The sequence below is a fragment of the Marmota monax genome, unplaced genomic scaffold (assembly GCF_021218885.2).
Source record: "Marmota monax isolate L192 unplaced genomic scaffold, Marmota_monax_Labrador192_F-V1.1 WCK01_AAM20220418_F8-fsc00090, whole genome shotgun sequence".
Taxonomy (NCBI): domain Eukaryota; kingdom Metazoa; phylum Chordata; class Mammalia; order Rodentia; family Sciuridae; genus Marmota; species Marmota monax.
Window position 1 is genome coordinate 7196352 of NW_026695219.1, and position 14422 is coordinate 7210773.

Consider the following 14422-nt stretch of genomic DNA (forward strand, 5'->3'; position numbering starts at 1 on the left):
GGACAGGGCTCTGTTCAGAGATGTGGTGGGATCACCATAAAGACAGTGTCATTTGTGTACAGGGTAACTATATCCCATGGATATGCCCCTGGAAGAAGGGGTGTCACCCAGCATGGGGATCCTGATGTAGTTTTTGGTCTTATTTAAGCTTAACAGAAAGAGGCAACGATGTGAGCCTATTAATCCTGATTTGGTATAAGAAGCTCTGTTTTTCACTATTTGATGATGACCCAAAGGTAGGTAGGTGCTTCCTAGGTCCTGGAAATGCCTTTTTTCCCCCTTAAATAAATAGGAAGACTAGAGGTCAGTTATCAGAGTACATACATTGCTCATATATGCTGGTGAACACACAAAAAAGAGTCAATTCAGTCATGATGTTGTACATCCAGAAGGCCATGCAGTAAACATGGAAGATCAGTAGGCATTGGCATACCAATGTCTCCTACTAGCCAAGGCCTATATAAAAAGCCTCTTCTACTTTTTGAACACAGATAATATTAGGATTCCTACAGATATATGATTTCCTAAAGACATACACACACACAGACTTGGGGCAAGAAGACAAGTTCAAAGTGTAACCAATAATATGACCAGGGAAGGAAGGAACAAACAGCTTCTTAACTTTCCTGTCTGAAAAGAAAGTGGTTACGGTCTATATATTTATCCAGTACACCTGGCACAGGGGAGTTGATGGAATAAAGAATAAAGTTCTGAGAGGATTTTGTAACATGATCCAGAGTGAGGCAGAAGGTGGGTTCCTCTGAAAGATGCTTGGGGAGTCATCCTCCAGGAGCCAGAAACAACAAACACCATGGAGTTGTGAGCTCCAGGAGGTGAAGGAGCAGGTTCTATCCACATTCCTCAGCACAGTGGTGGTGATATGTGTCACTTTCCCTTTCCATACATACATCAGCAGTGCCCATTTTGTTTCATCATTCATAATTCAGACAGGAAATAGCTACTGTACTAAGCCTATGTCTATGAAGCTTCCAGATGACCTACGCCAGTCTGCTGTCACCCAGAGCTCTGCAAGAATGTGAAGCATTTGATGAAAAGCATTTCTAGCAGCAAAGTAGAGAAACCTATTTGAGATGAAATCTTACTCATTCAGCAGCCCATGGGAGAAGGCTATGATATTCAGAATAAGTAGGGTGGTGGAAACCTACCCCTTTTTTTCTCAGAGGAGTTGGAGGGCAAAGCCTTAGGCCAATTCCATGCACAGACTATCCTTGATTTCTCTTCCAACAAAGACCACAAAGCTGGGTCATTTTCATGCTGTTAGTTCAGGGCTTGAAACACCCAGCAAAGGTAAACACCAGTTATTGCCCAAATGACTACATAGCATCTCAAGCAAGGTGATATGGGCTAAAGGAAGCAGGGTACTTTTCAAGGAGTGGATTGCTGGAGAATGAGGGTCTTTTTTCTTCTATTTTCCTAAGACAAGTGCAGCCAGAGGAATTGCTTATAATACTCTCCCTCACCCTTTCTCAAAAGCCTTCTATGAGCTCTAGATCATCCCTACTAGTAAAACACAAGTAATCAGGACTGAGTTCAGGGTAGTGGTTTAATATCACTTATGCAACTGAATTGTAGTCATTGTCACTGTCATCCCTTTGTCCCTCTTTCTCCTCCTCCTGGCTCCTCTCTTCTCCTTTGATGCTTGCATTTGTTGTATTTCTAGATTCTGAATCAAGAATCTCTCTTACCCTTCGGAATTAAATTAAATGGCCATGTATTAAAGACTGAAAATTCTTGAGCCTTGCTTAACTCCTTGTCCCACTGCTGTGCAAGACACAGTCATTGCCCCAGTGTCAAGACAAGGGGCTGTGGCTAAGAAACCAAGCTTATAAAATTGACAGCAAATAGAAACAGGTCCTGATTAGATATACCAGGTAACCCATTATTCCACACACACACACAGCTCAAACTCTGGTATGGAGGTTCTGTCACCAAAGATACTTCAATTGAAAACTATAATGTGGAAAAAATGATAAAGTAGCTAAAGGATTATTGTCCACATCAATAAACATTGGGTAAAATAATTCTGTAAACCTCACCAAGAAAGATAAATGACAACATGAGTGAAGAATGCTGGATGAAGTTCAGGTACTGTTTCCTCTCCTGGGTAGAGAATGTCTGTGGTTCATTCTCTAGGTCCTGCTCCATGAGTCTGGACTAGGAAAGTTTTAAACTAGAAACAACAGTTAAGGACCCCACCTGTCCCCTAGAAATGAGCTTCAGAGACAGATATCCAGACATGAGCATCCTCAGAAAGCAATCTAACCACAGTGGTGCAGCAGGGAGAGCTGAGCAGCCGAGAGCACTGCGTGCGTGACTGCATGCATCCCTCGTCCAGGTCTCCCCACTCCAAGGTGCACCTGGCAAGTTCTGCTGGCTCGTGTACTAGGAAGTCAAATTGATTGATGACAGAAACCCACAAAAGAGCAATTGTAGGCCTTTGGAAGAAAATCTAGCTTGAAAACAGTAGTAGAATGTTCTGCTGTGATGAAACCTTACATTTTATCAACTTATCTGCCAAAGCTTCCAGGGAAAAAGTTAAAAAATTACTGGCAAAATGAAAACTGATGCAGCTGCCATATAATTACTGGCAATCTCTGAGTTATAAACACCTGAGTTGTAAACATATCATGTCTACAAACTACCAGCTACGTTTTTTTTTTTTTTTTTCAAACAGCAAAGTAGAAAAACCTATTTGAGATGAAATCTTACTTGTTCAGTTTCCTCTGTGCCCCTCCCTCTCTGATCACAGCGCCACTAACAGATGCAGCCACAACTTCAGTAAGTCCCTTCATTATTCTTGGCTGCTTATTTCTAGGTAATTCACAAAAAAATGTCATTCCTTTTGCCACAAAAATACTATTGAGTGGGTGGGTGGAGTACTAGAGAGGACTAAACCAAGGGGTGCTCAACAACTTAGCCACATGCCTACCCCTTTTATTTTGAGATAGAGTCTTCCTAAGTTGCCCAGGCTGGCCTACTGTCTCAGCCTCCTAAGAAGCTGGGATTACAGGTGTGCACCACCACACTTGGCTACAAAAATACTACTTAAGGACAATATTGATATCACCCTTCTCTGCAGGCTTTGATCAAGAAGCAGGAGAAGGCTCTTATATATTTTGAAATAAATTAAGATCAGCTAAAATAAATGACATCAATGGATGTCATCCTTTCTCACATTCTCTTGAGGAGTGACATTTTGGTGGTGGTGGGGGGGAGCAATCTGGTGACAATTATCCAAATTTAAAGATGAGTATAATTTATGATATAGCAAGTTAACATTTAGGAATCTACCATATGGACTTACCCTAAGGATGCAGACACATTGGTACACTAAGATACAAGTACATGGATTTGTTTGTCTGTTTGGTACATGTGGTGCTGGGGAGTGAAGCCAGGGGCCTTGCAGATGTTAGGTAAGAGCTACACTTCCACACTCCACTATAGGGATGCTTGTAGTTTAATTTAATAGCATTGTTTGACACGATAAACAAGAGTGGAAACAAAAGGGATTGATATAAAATTATAATATACTCATGAGAGGAAATATTACATATCTGTTAGAAAGAATGAAGTACATAAGTAGTTACATCCTACTGAAAAGTGAAAAAAGCAAGTTATAAACTTGAGCTAGAGAATGATCCCATTTCTCCCCTTCTTTATGCCCACAAGGAGAATTCTCAGCTTTTCCTTCTCTTTATTCCTTCTCATTCCTACTCCCCTACTTGCTACCATACTAGGCATATTTAACAGATTGATTGGGGACTAAGTCTTCCACCACAAAGATGAGGAGAAGCAGAAAGTATGGAAAGGTGGAGGAAGTGGACAGTTTTGAAGGGAAGAGTTGTGAGGGTATGAGAGTAGCTGGATGAACAGTAAAAAGAAGGAGGGAAATAGGGGCTTTAAAGAAATAACAGTATATTATAAACACAACCATTGTTTATGCTCTTTGAAAGACCCTGAAAAATGTTAGGATTACTATCTCTCTCTCTCTCTCTCTCTCTCTCTCTCTCTCTCTCTCTCTCTCTCTCTCTCTCTCTCCCCCCCCCCCAGGAAAAGATGGAAGATATATATAGTCATGGGGAGTTTTAGAATATATTCACACTGGCCATTCACAGAAAATTTCAGTAAACAAACTTATAGCATTGGTTATTTTTAGGGAGTGGGAAAAAAGTCTGGATGAGAGTGATTTTTACCTTTATCTGGTATAGTTGCGTCTAAAAAGTCCCTCAAAGGCACAGGGGTTAAAGGCTTGGTCCTCAAGGTAACACTAATAAGACAGTGGGACCTTGAACAGATGGTGCTTAGTGGGTAAACTCCTGGTATTGGGAGCATGTCCTTGAAGGGAACTATGGGGCACCTGCCCATTTCTCCTCCTCATTCACTCCAATGCCATGAGGTGAACTGCTATTTGCTCAGTCACAATCTCCCACCATGATAGTCTGCTTTGCCACAGGCCTGAAACCAACAGGGTCAACTGATCATAGAATGAAACTTCGAAAACCCTGAGCCAAAATAAACCTTTTCACTTTATAAACCATTCATATTAGTCATTTGCTACTGTGTTATAAACTATCCTTTAGAAAATACCCTTCCCTGGAAGTTTCAACTATTCTCACAACAAAAATAAGCAGAATATGTGTGAACATACTGAAAGTCCCTTACCCGAGAAAGCCTCTGTATCTACTTACCACTCTCCAGTTCCTAGAAAATTCAAGTTTAATTAGTACTAAACCTAATATGCAACTTCATTTAAAACAACTTGTGCTCAGTTTTGCTTTTGTATTTCTGTCTCTCTCTCTTTTTAAAATTTACAGCATACCTTGGTGATATTATAGGGTGAGTAGATATTCCTGAGCTGGTCTACGAACTCCCCATGATAGATAATACTATCTTTAGGAGGAAAATGCATTCCATGTAGTAAACCATTTTTTGGCAAGCTTTTTTTAGAACCTGAGCTATCTTATGATTAAGATTTGACTGACTTAAACTTTTATATAATAAAAGTTATTAAAACTTAAAATTATTTTCATTATGTTTAGTGTGTTTAAAGTGAAAGGACATAGCAATACTTGTATACAACATTGGACACATACATACAGTTACTTTCAGAAGACATATTATCAGCTAATACTAAAGACTACACATTTCGTTGTACATGAATTATTTCCAACATGCTTTTTGAAACATAAAGAATTAAATTGTATCATAAAAACCGAGTAAAATCCATTGAGTAAAAGTAAATGACAGGGTAGCAGGAAGGATGCTGAGAGCAGTGATTTGGATAGAAATGGAATATGGACCCCATGTCCTTTAAGATCAGCAGCTAAACTTTAGCCAAGGTCGGAGTGACAAAGTGCTTGCTGGAGAATTGACCTCAATCTAGGTATTGGAAACAGTATATTAACATTGTAAAACTGTTAGAGCAGATGGCAATGAGTCACCTCTTGGTAACCCGTGCCTAGCTAACAGTCCACGTCCTTGGTGAAAGTTGAGCAAAACACCCACTTGAACTAGCTGCAGGTCACCCATGGAGATGGTTGACAGCACATAGTGTAAAGTCCCTCACGCACACAAGAGGGACAAACACCAGCTGCCAGCTTCCACATTCCTAGCTCACATTCTAAGACTGTTAGAGCGTGTACAGGGCATCAAATGGTTGTGCACAATCCTCACTTTCATTTTTGCCTGAGCTAAAGGTAAAAGGACAAAATATGAGGGCACCTAATGCTCCTGTTTCTCTTTGTTGGTTCTGGATTGTTTATAGTCTTTTCCTTGTCTACAACTTTGTCAGCAAATGGTTCAACTCTCATTCATTTGAAGTGGATCAATGCAGCTCATTGCTTAGCAACTCCTTAACAAGCCCCAGGGAAGAGAAACTGGGGGAGGCTGGGAAATTTGTCACCAGTATAAGAACAAAGTTCACATTTACAGAGATAATGTGACCTGCCAAACACCAGAAAAAATATACCCAAACATTTTCTGAACATATGGGGTACGTATATTCTGGAGGACTATGCCTCATCTATAAGAAAGACCTCTTTGACTCAAAAGTTGGTCAGTCAGACTGCCAGTTAATTAAGGGGTAAGTCGGTGCTTTGCAGAAGGCTTGCTAGGATACAAAAATAGGTGCAGAATGGGCATCCTTGAAGGTGTGTGGCCTTCTTTATGTAAGTGTGCACTGATTTAAAATTGCTGTGCTTCAGTGTGGTCTGAGCAAAACAGCCTGGACTCAAAAGGAAGGGAAGATGGGGCAGGAAGGGTTGGCAGCACTTGCCAGGAATGTGGGGCCAGCTGCTGCTGAGGTGGCCTGGAAGGAGGCCTTTCTGTCTGCAGCTCCTGGCTGGAGTCCATCCACTCTCCCAGCAGCAGTTTGGCTTCCTCGGCCAAGAGTTCAGAGAGTTAACGCCAACCATCCCCGATCTGCCTCACATTGCAACACCAAGGCTCTGAGAATGAAGCTTTATCTCTCTATTCAATTCATATTTTCTGAGAACCCACAAGATTCATCATACTGAATAGATATTTCACTGCTCATGGGAAAGTCTACAGTCTCAGCCCTCAAGGCAATCTCTTATAAGTTTGATTAAAGCTGACTCACAGTCTGGATTCCAAAGCTGTTCACCCACAAGGCAGTGAAAGAAACCACCTACAAAAATCTGAAAATTCCCTCAGGGTCATGCTGGTACCACAGCAAATGGTTCAGCTGGCTTATGACCTCTGCCGTTCACCTGGCTGATGGGGCCTTTGTCATCTTCAGGTTCCTCTCTTCCTGCACCAACTCCTGGCCCAGGTCTGGATTTCTGACCAAGTGCTTCATTTCTGGCTTTCTACCTTTGTCTGCATGAATATCCTAGACCCTGGACTTGCTTCTTTTCCTACAGTACAGATCCTGGCAATGGTGCCCCACCCCAAGTTGTCTCCTGAGGCAATTCCTCCAGTAGGACAGGGATGGCATGGGGTGCTGTCTCCCTCCCTCCTTCTGCTTCACTTAGAGCCACCCCTCTGCCTGTTTTCCATGTTGCAGAGGTCTAGACCTGGGTGTTCCTTCTGCTTGGTCCCTTGGGCTGATACTGTGCTTCCATGGTCTGCAGAGCTGGGAAATTCAACATCTTCCTAGAATGGTACTCCTGCTTTCCAGGGACTGCCCCTGCTCTAGTGTCAAGTGCTTTCAAGGCACCTTGTTAAAGTGACCTTGTTCTGTGCTGGAGACTGGGTTATTCCAAACTCAGATTATAGTTCATATGTTTCTGTGCCCTCTTCCTTGGACTGATCTTGGTTTCCATGTTCAGACTTGTATTTTTAACCTGGCAAACTAGAACCCCTCTCACCAGAGCCAACCCATCAGCCCTTGACTCCAACTCTGCCCTCCCTCCCAAAGCTCCTCTGAGTTACAAGAACTTATGGGGCAAAACACCCACCCCTCACTCTGGAGGAGCTAAACCAACAGTTGCTTCATTAGACTCAATGACAGCCTGAGCAGGGTGGTGTCCCTGCTCTTAGGCCTAGATCATAAGGTGGCTATGAGAGCAAGATTCAGGTGAAAGCATTCTGGGAAACATAAGGACTGAAAAATGGAAAGGACTGTCATTATTGCCAGACTCAAGATTACACAGCAGCCATTCTCACTGGGACCAGTGTTTGGTAAGGCTAGTGACACAATGTCCCAAGCCATGTGCTCCTCTCTGGTACCTTGTGCTTGCATCTGTCACTGTAAGCACACACTGTACCATAATCATCTGCTCCACATTGAAGATGTCTAACTTAGTCTCTGTCCAACCACCATGCCTGACATAAACACACAGTCAAATGCACAAAGGAATGAATAAAATGGGGTTTGGTGTTACACACTGAGAAGCAGCTAGGAACACCTGATATGAAATGGCAATCAGATAGAATCCACACTCTTCTTTTTTTTTTTTTTTTTTCTTTTTTTGGTACCAGATATTGAACTCAGGGACACTCAACCACTGAGCCACATCCTCAGCCTATTCTGTATTTTATTTAGAGAAAGGGTCTCACTGAGTTGCTAAGCCCCTCACCTTTGCTGAGGTTGGCTTTGAACTCTCAATCATCCTAACTCAGCCTCCTGAGCCACTGGGATCACAGGCGAGCATTACCACACCCAGCAGACCCCACATTCTTGATCCTTTGCCCAACAAAAAAATATTCTAGCTTGTGCTCTGGCTGTCTCCCTGGGACTCACCGGTAGGGTTCCATGGTCCGAATCCCATAGAAGAGCGCCTCTTCTAACAGCCCGAGGTTGATGCAGGCGTCCATGGCACAGTCGAGCACCTTCAGCTGGTAGATGTTGATATCAGGAAGCCGTTCAGAGTTGCTGCTTATGATCGCCTGGCACGTGGCCAGAACCTGTTCCCATTCTGTTATTAACCTTAGTTAAGGATTCATTGTCTTCATGGAGGAAAAAACAAAAGCAAAATGAGACTCTCAAAAAGGATGAAGAGCGCCCAGGCACAGGAGGGAAGGGAGTGCCCATTATTTTGCACAGATGAGCTGCCTGAAAACATTCTTGAGAAACAAAAACATGTAAGTGGCATCTCAGCAAAGTAAATTCTGTTTACATCAACAAACCATCTTCTAACCAAGCCTATGCTTTGGAAGATTAAAATTGCCAAAGAACAGTTCTTTCTTCACACTCCAACATGGACTCTCTTTAACTAGTCCTGAAGTGAATGAAGCTGCTAATTAAACTGGATTAAGATTTAGTTCCATATATAACTATTTATTACTTCATTAGCTTCTGTTTAAAAGTTTATTTGAAATTAAAGAAGATTTAAAGAGATTTCTTTTGCAAAAGGAGGAGCATATGTGTGCTTCTGTGCTGTGTGAGTCTTTGGCATACATGAAACAAAACACACAACTCATAGGCACATGCTATGGGCAATAATGCAAAGAAATTCATTTCCAATGTATCTTATATTTATTTTTCTTATAAAGCAAAAGTGACCCAAACCTAAACTTAACCAAATAAAGTTATTCTTATTTGATGAAATAAAAGCATTAAGAACATGGTTTATGCATATAAACCAAGTGAGGAGAAATGCATCTTTAATGAGGACAAGAGACCCAGTACCTGCTTCTGAGCAATACCATCTTTCCGATTAACCATGAGTCAACAACTGAACCTCATGGAGCCTCAGTGTGATCTCACTTTCTCTCTCTCTTTCCTTCATTCATTCATTCAAGAGTAGAGGGTCCTGCTATGTTGCCCAGGCTGATCTTGAACTCCTGGGCTCAAGTGATCCTCATGCCTCAGCCTCCTGAATAGCTGGGACTTCAGGCATATGCCACTGTGACCAGCTTTTAACTTTATCTTTTCAGTCAGAAAATATCAGAGGCAGCAAGAGGATGGAAGATGTGGTGTACTGAGCGTACCTTGAATCTCTCCAAGGTGAATTACCTCAGGAGCAGAGCGGAAGGCGGGATTGTGGGGCCCTGGGACCTCTCACAGTTTCTCTGCTACGCTGCTGTATTTGGCCTGGCAGAGCCGAGGAGGATATTATGTTGGCATTGGCCCTTCTCCCAACCCGATTCTACCTTCAGCCAGCATAACTCTGCATTCATCTGCTTTCATGTTGGGATTCCAGTTGGGGGGAAATGTTTGAAGATTTCAGAAACAGCAGAAATGGCATAGCCTTTGATCAGCGATAAAGCTGGATTCAAATCTAAGCTTGTTCTGTCATTTGTCAGATTTGAGGTTCTGAGAAGTCCAAGTGCTTTGAGATTGGCTAGAAATAGAAATGCCTAATATCGTTTTAATTATTTAATAAAATACTGTAAATAAATTGGATAGAGTCTTCATGTGTGCTACCATGAGCCGGACAGAGCTCCATGCATTATGGACACAGAGGGAAAACACCTATTGGCATGTACAATGCTACACAGATATTATTGCATTCCTCTGTCTTTTCTGTCAGATTTCTGAGCAAGACTAGAGTTAAGGAAAAGGGACAGAGAACCTGGTTTGATGGAACTTCCCCCACTCCTACCTCTCCATTCCCACAGGATCCAGTCTCTTGGCAACCCAGCCATCTGTGCTCCAACCTTGCCCCCAACTCCAGCCCTCTTCTCTGACATCCTGACACTGCAAGACCCACCCTGAACAGAGAGCCCACTGGGAACATACTCCTTTATTCCTCTCTAGCAAAATCTACCTTTCCAGTGTCCATACGCTTCAGACACTGCTTCCCAAGACTTCAGAAACTGCTTTTACCAAACCAATCAAGCCACTTGTATGAGTGGGCACCAATAGCTTTATGAACCCTCACAGGAAACATATTTCCTTTCAGCTAAGGCAGAACACCCTACCCTGAGGCATGACTTCGTTAGTGGGAATTTAAAGCCTGATAGAGCTTGGCTGAGGGCCCTTTATGTCATACCCTTATTATTTTAGGACAAGTCCTGCTCTAAGGAGTTGACTCTGGTCCCATAAGAGGTATATTTATTGAAGAAAAATGAGTTAGTGATTTTCTTTTGTATTCATCTGACATGGATGTTTAAAGTTTGCTGAATGTGTTCCCCAGGGACTGGGGGGAAGCGTATCTTAGGCAATGCACTGATTTTGTAACAGATTGCCTGGCTAACCTCTGTGGCTTTTCATTCCAGGATTAGATATTTGAGGAACTGTCAGGAGGAATGATTGTCTCTTATACAACACTAGACATTTCTGTGGCGAGACTTGTACCTTATTTTAACAATGTATTGCATGACCTCCACTGTTATTTGCCTATTAATTTCTATGTGTTCCAACTCATTCTAAAGAGGTTTGAGGTGACAAGCCTTAGCAGCTGGAACCAGATGTGATGTCCTGCAGCCACTCACAGGAATACATCCACTGCATTTCCCTGCGAGCTAGGAAGAACTACCTGTCATTCCCCTCCACAACCCTGGCAATCATCTCCTGGCAAGGAGAGGCAAAACCTTTCCTAGAAAACACCCCAGTGAGAGCAAAAAAGAGAGAAAAAAAGAGAGAATAACTTAAACTTTTTTTCTCCAAGTTAATGTGATGTGTATTTGCTCAAGGATTTAGTCTCTGGCATCTGCATGTTTACTATAAGTCACTTTATTCACAGTGAGCCCTGGACCGAAGCAGGGCTAGGTGGCCGAATCAAAGAAAATGGATCACCAATAAGCAGGATAGATACTTTACTTTTAAATAATCATAAAAGGATTAGGGGAAAACAGCAAAGGGAGCCAAGTCAATTCATTTGGGAATTAATCAACCTCTTGAAACTCTTAGACTGTCAGACCACAAAGCTCTTACCTAATTATATTACTGTCCTGCGTAAAACCACCAGGGTCCCCTCACCTTGAAATTCTGTTCTCCTGTGCATGGCATTGGAGGCCTTGCCACTCACGCTGAACAATTGGCCATCTCTCCACAGCGTGCCTCTTTGTTCTGTGCATCTACATAACTCTCCTCTCTATTGGAATCCCCCTTCTATAACTGGCCTGGCGAATGCCGCCTCTTCCTCCTTGATATAGCTCTGTGAAACCTTCTTTAACCTCATAAAATTGACTTCTGTGCAGCTGTTGCTCCTATAAACATATATGTGTGCATGTGTATGTGTGTGTGTGTGTGTGTGTGTGATATGTATTGTATTAGTCAGTTTGGCATCTCTATAACGAAATATCTGACATAGACTATTTATTAAGTGAAGACAGGTTTACTTTAACTCATGGTTCTGGAGGTTCACATCCAAGACTGGGCAGTTCCATTGGTTGGCTGCTGGTGAGGGATGGCAATGGTAGAAACCCACAGCATTCATGTCTGAGCCAGGAAGCAGATGGAGATTAAGAGACCCGGGTGCCATAACCTCCTTTAAAGGCAGGCCCACAGTGACCTGAGGACTTTTCACAGGTTCTCCTCTGAAAGGTCCATAGCATCTACCACTGCTGCCACACTGGGGACTGAGCTTTTTCAGATGGAACTTTGAGGGATACATATCCAAACTATAGCATGAATTAATTTACATGTTTATTATTCCATTTTGTGTGACAGATTTGAATGCAGGGCTGTGTCTTCTAACTTCAGCATGAATCATAAGGTGGATTATGATTTGCAAGGTCACTGGCATAGAGTCAGTTTTCAGTAAAACCTGTCCAGGTGAGACTGGGCTATAGTTGAGTCATTCAGAGGTCCTGATCCCACTGCATTAGACCTCAGAGAACAGGTCTCCACCTCTGCAGTGAAATAGCTCCTGGAGCCCATGAATGTGGACCTCTTGCTCCCAGAGCTGGCTGTTCTCCCAATCAGTATCTTCCATTCCATCTCTAGATGGGGTTTCAAATTCCACCTTGGCTCTGTTTCCGCTCCTCAGAGCTTATTTCCGTTTTTCTGCATCCCTCATAATATGTCCTATCCCAAACTGAATATAAAATTCCAGATATGATCAGACCAATGCTATCCCCTTTCTCATTTTATACTCTACATTTCATTGAATACATAAAATCAAAGTTGTCTTTTGGAGGGTTGGGTCATACTCCTACATTTTATTAGTATTCACTGTTTATCAGAGCCTAAAATCCTCTCATATTTTCTGCTTCTAAGCTTTCTGCATACATATACACTTGAACTTTTTGATCCAAAGAGAAGAGTTTACATATACTCCTGTCAAATTTCATCTTTTGAAGCTCAGATGCCATTCAGAGTTTCAGGGATCGATTAGGCTCTTGATGCTATCATTGCACCTCTGCTGTCTTTCCCATCTACACATCTTTGGATAGCTCATGAACCTGTGTTCGGTTATCTTCATTGAAGGCACTGAAACAAAGGTTGAGGAGGACTGAGATGGGAACAAAGCACTCCAGGATGACAGTGACCCAGGTAGCATCATTCTCTCAGTATACCTATTACATGGATTCTGTCAGTATCTAGCATAAATTTCTTGACTACTTGTTTTCAAGTCCTTTATGAAATTTAGATAAAAAACTTGTTCTTAATGAATCCATACCATGTCCTGGTGATTGCAGGTGATTCTGCTCTTTTAGTAAGCAATTCTAGATTCTTTAATGAGACTGTTAACAAACTTACTGGGCTACAGATTTCTGAAATTACATATTTCACCTTTCAAAGTAGAAACATCCACCTACTTACCTTTCTTATTCTTTAAGTTATTTAAAAAACATTGTTTGTAGATTAAAAAATTCTTTTGCAGATTTTCTCATGACCTGAATTATAATTAACCCAATTCAGCTATTGATCTTTTTTCAACCTTCAATCTTGTTCTTATCTGTGGTTTCCCTTTGTCACATTTTTGCTCACGTGAAATCTTCCACTGGGAATAGGTAGCCTCCCTCTCTGCTGCTATCTATCCAGATCCTGTCCTTATTTGGGACATGTTTTACACAGGAGAGCATCAATGGAGCTTCCCAGGGGACCTCTGTCACATGCTATCTCCCTTTGCTCTGAACTTTGACCCACTCATGGAGCTTACTATTTATGGTAAGAATTTATTATATAGCAACTCCCTATTGCTGCTGTCATTGTGGCTGATTTATTATGTAGCTTCTAAGTCTGAGGGTCAATGGCATTAAGTTATAAGGATTCTATTCTTTCCTAGAGATGAAGGTGGCCATGGGAGGAAGGCAATTAGAAATTGGTTACCTCTTTTATATAAAAAAACTACTATTTGCCCTCCTACTCTAACTGGTGATATTACCAGATCTTTCCCAGCCATTAACCTAAATTGCTGGCTGGGGTTAGAGATGCAGCTTATGGCCATGGAACAGAAAGAAACTTATGGAGAATTTAAATCCTGCTCTTGACCTTATTAATACCACACTTCCAACAATAAAGAAGCAATGCCAACAGTTAATCCAATCCACAGGTGAAAGGATACTCCAATGTGCCTTCAGTTCTTCAATTTTTTTCAGGGATTCTTGAACTTCCTTCCAGACTTGCTCATCGCCAGTTAGCATATCAGCATCCTGCTCAAGCCAAATTAAAAGAGAGCAAAGAAAAACAATCCAATTAAAAAATGGGGAAATAACTGCACAGACATTTCTCCAAAGAAGATATACAAATGGCCTACAAGCACAAGAAAAGATGCTTCACATCATTAGTCATCAGGGAAATACAAATCAAAACCACAGTGAGATATTATTTTACACCTGCTAACAGTTACAATCAAAAAGATAACAGGGAATAACTATCAGTAAGGATGTACAGAACTGAAAGGCTCATACACTGCTTGTGGCAATACAAAATGGTACAGCTTTGAAAAACAGTCTTTTTAGTCCTCAAAAGATTAAACACAGAGTTACCAGATTACCAGTTAGTTACTACATTAACAATTCCACTCCTAGATTTATAACAAAGAGAAATGAAAACATACATTCACAAACGTTCACAGTGACATTGTTCATAAAAGCTGAAGTAGAA

The 14422-nt window shown here is 41.7% G+C and overlaps 1 protein-coding gene across 2 annotated transcripts in view; it reads right to left on the bottom strand.

Annotated features, from left to right (window-relative positions):
* The window catches only part of Smyd3 (SET and MYND domain containing 3), a 709978-nt gene that overhangs the window by 108407 nt on the left and 587149 nt on the right, over positions 1-14422 (bottom strand). For both annotated transcript variants that reach the window (XM_058575189.1, XM_058575190.1), the window contains exons 9-10: positions 13881-13968; positions 8225-8399 (exon numbers count right to left, since the gene is read on the bottom strand). In XM_058575189.1, coding sequence (XP_058431172.1) covers positions 8225-8399; positions 13881-13968 — 263 coding nt within the window. The remainder of the gene's footprint in view (positions 1-8224; positions 8400-13880; positions 13969-14422) is intronic.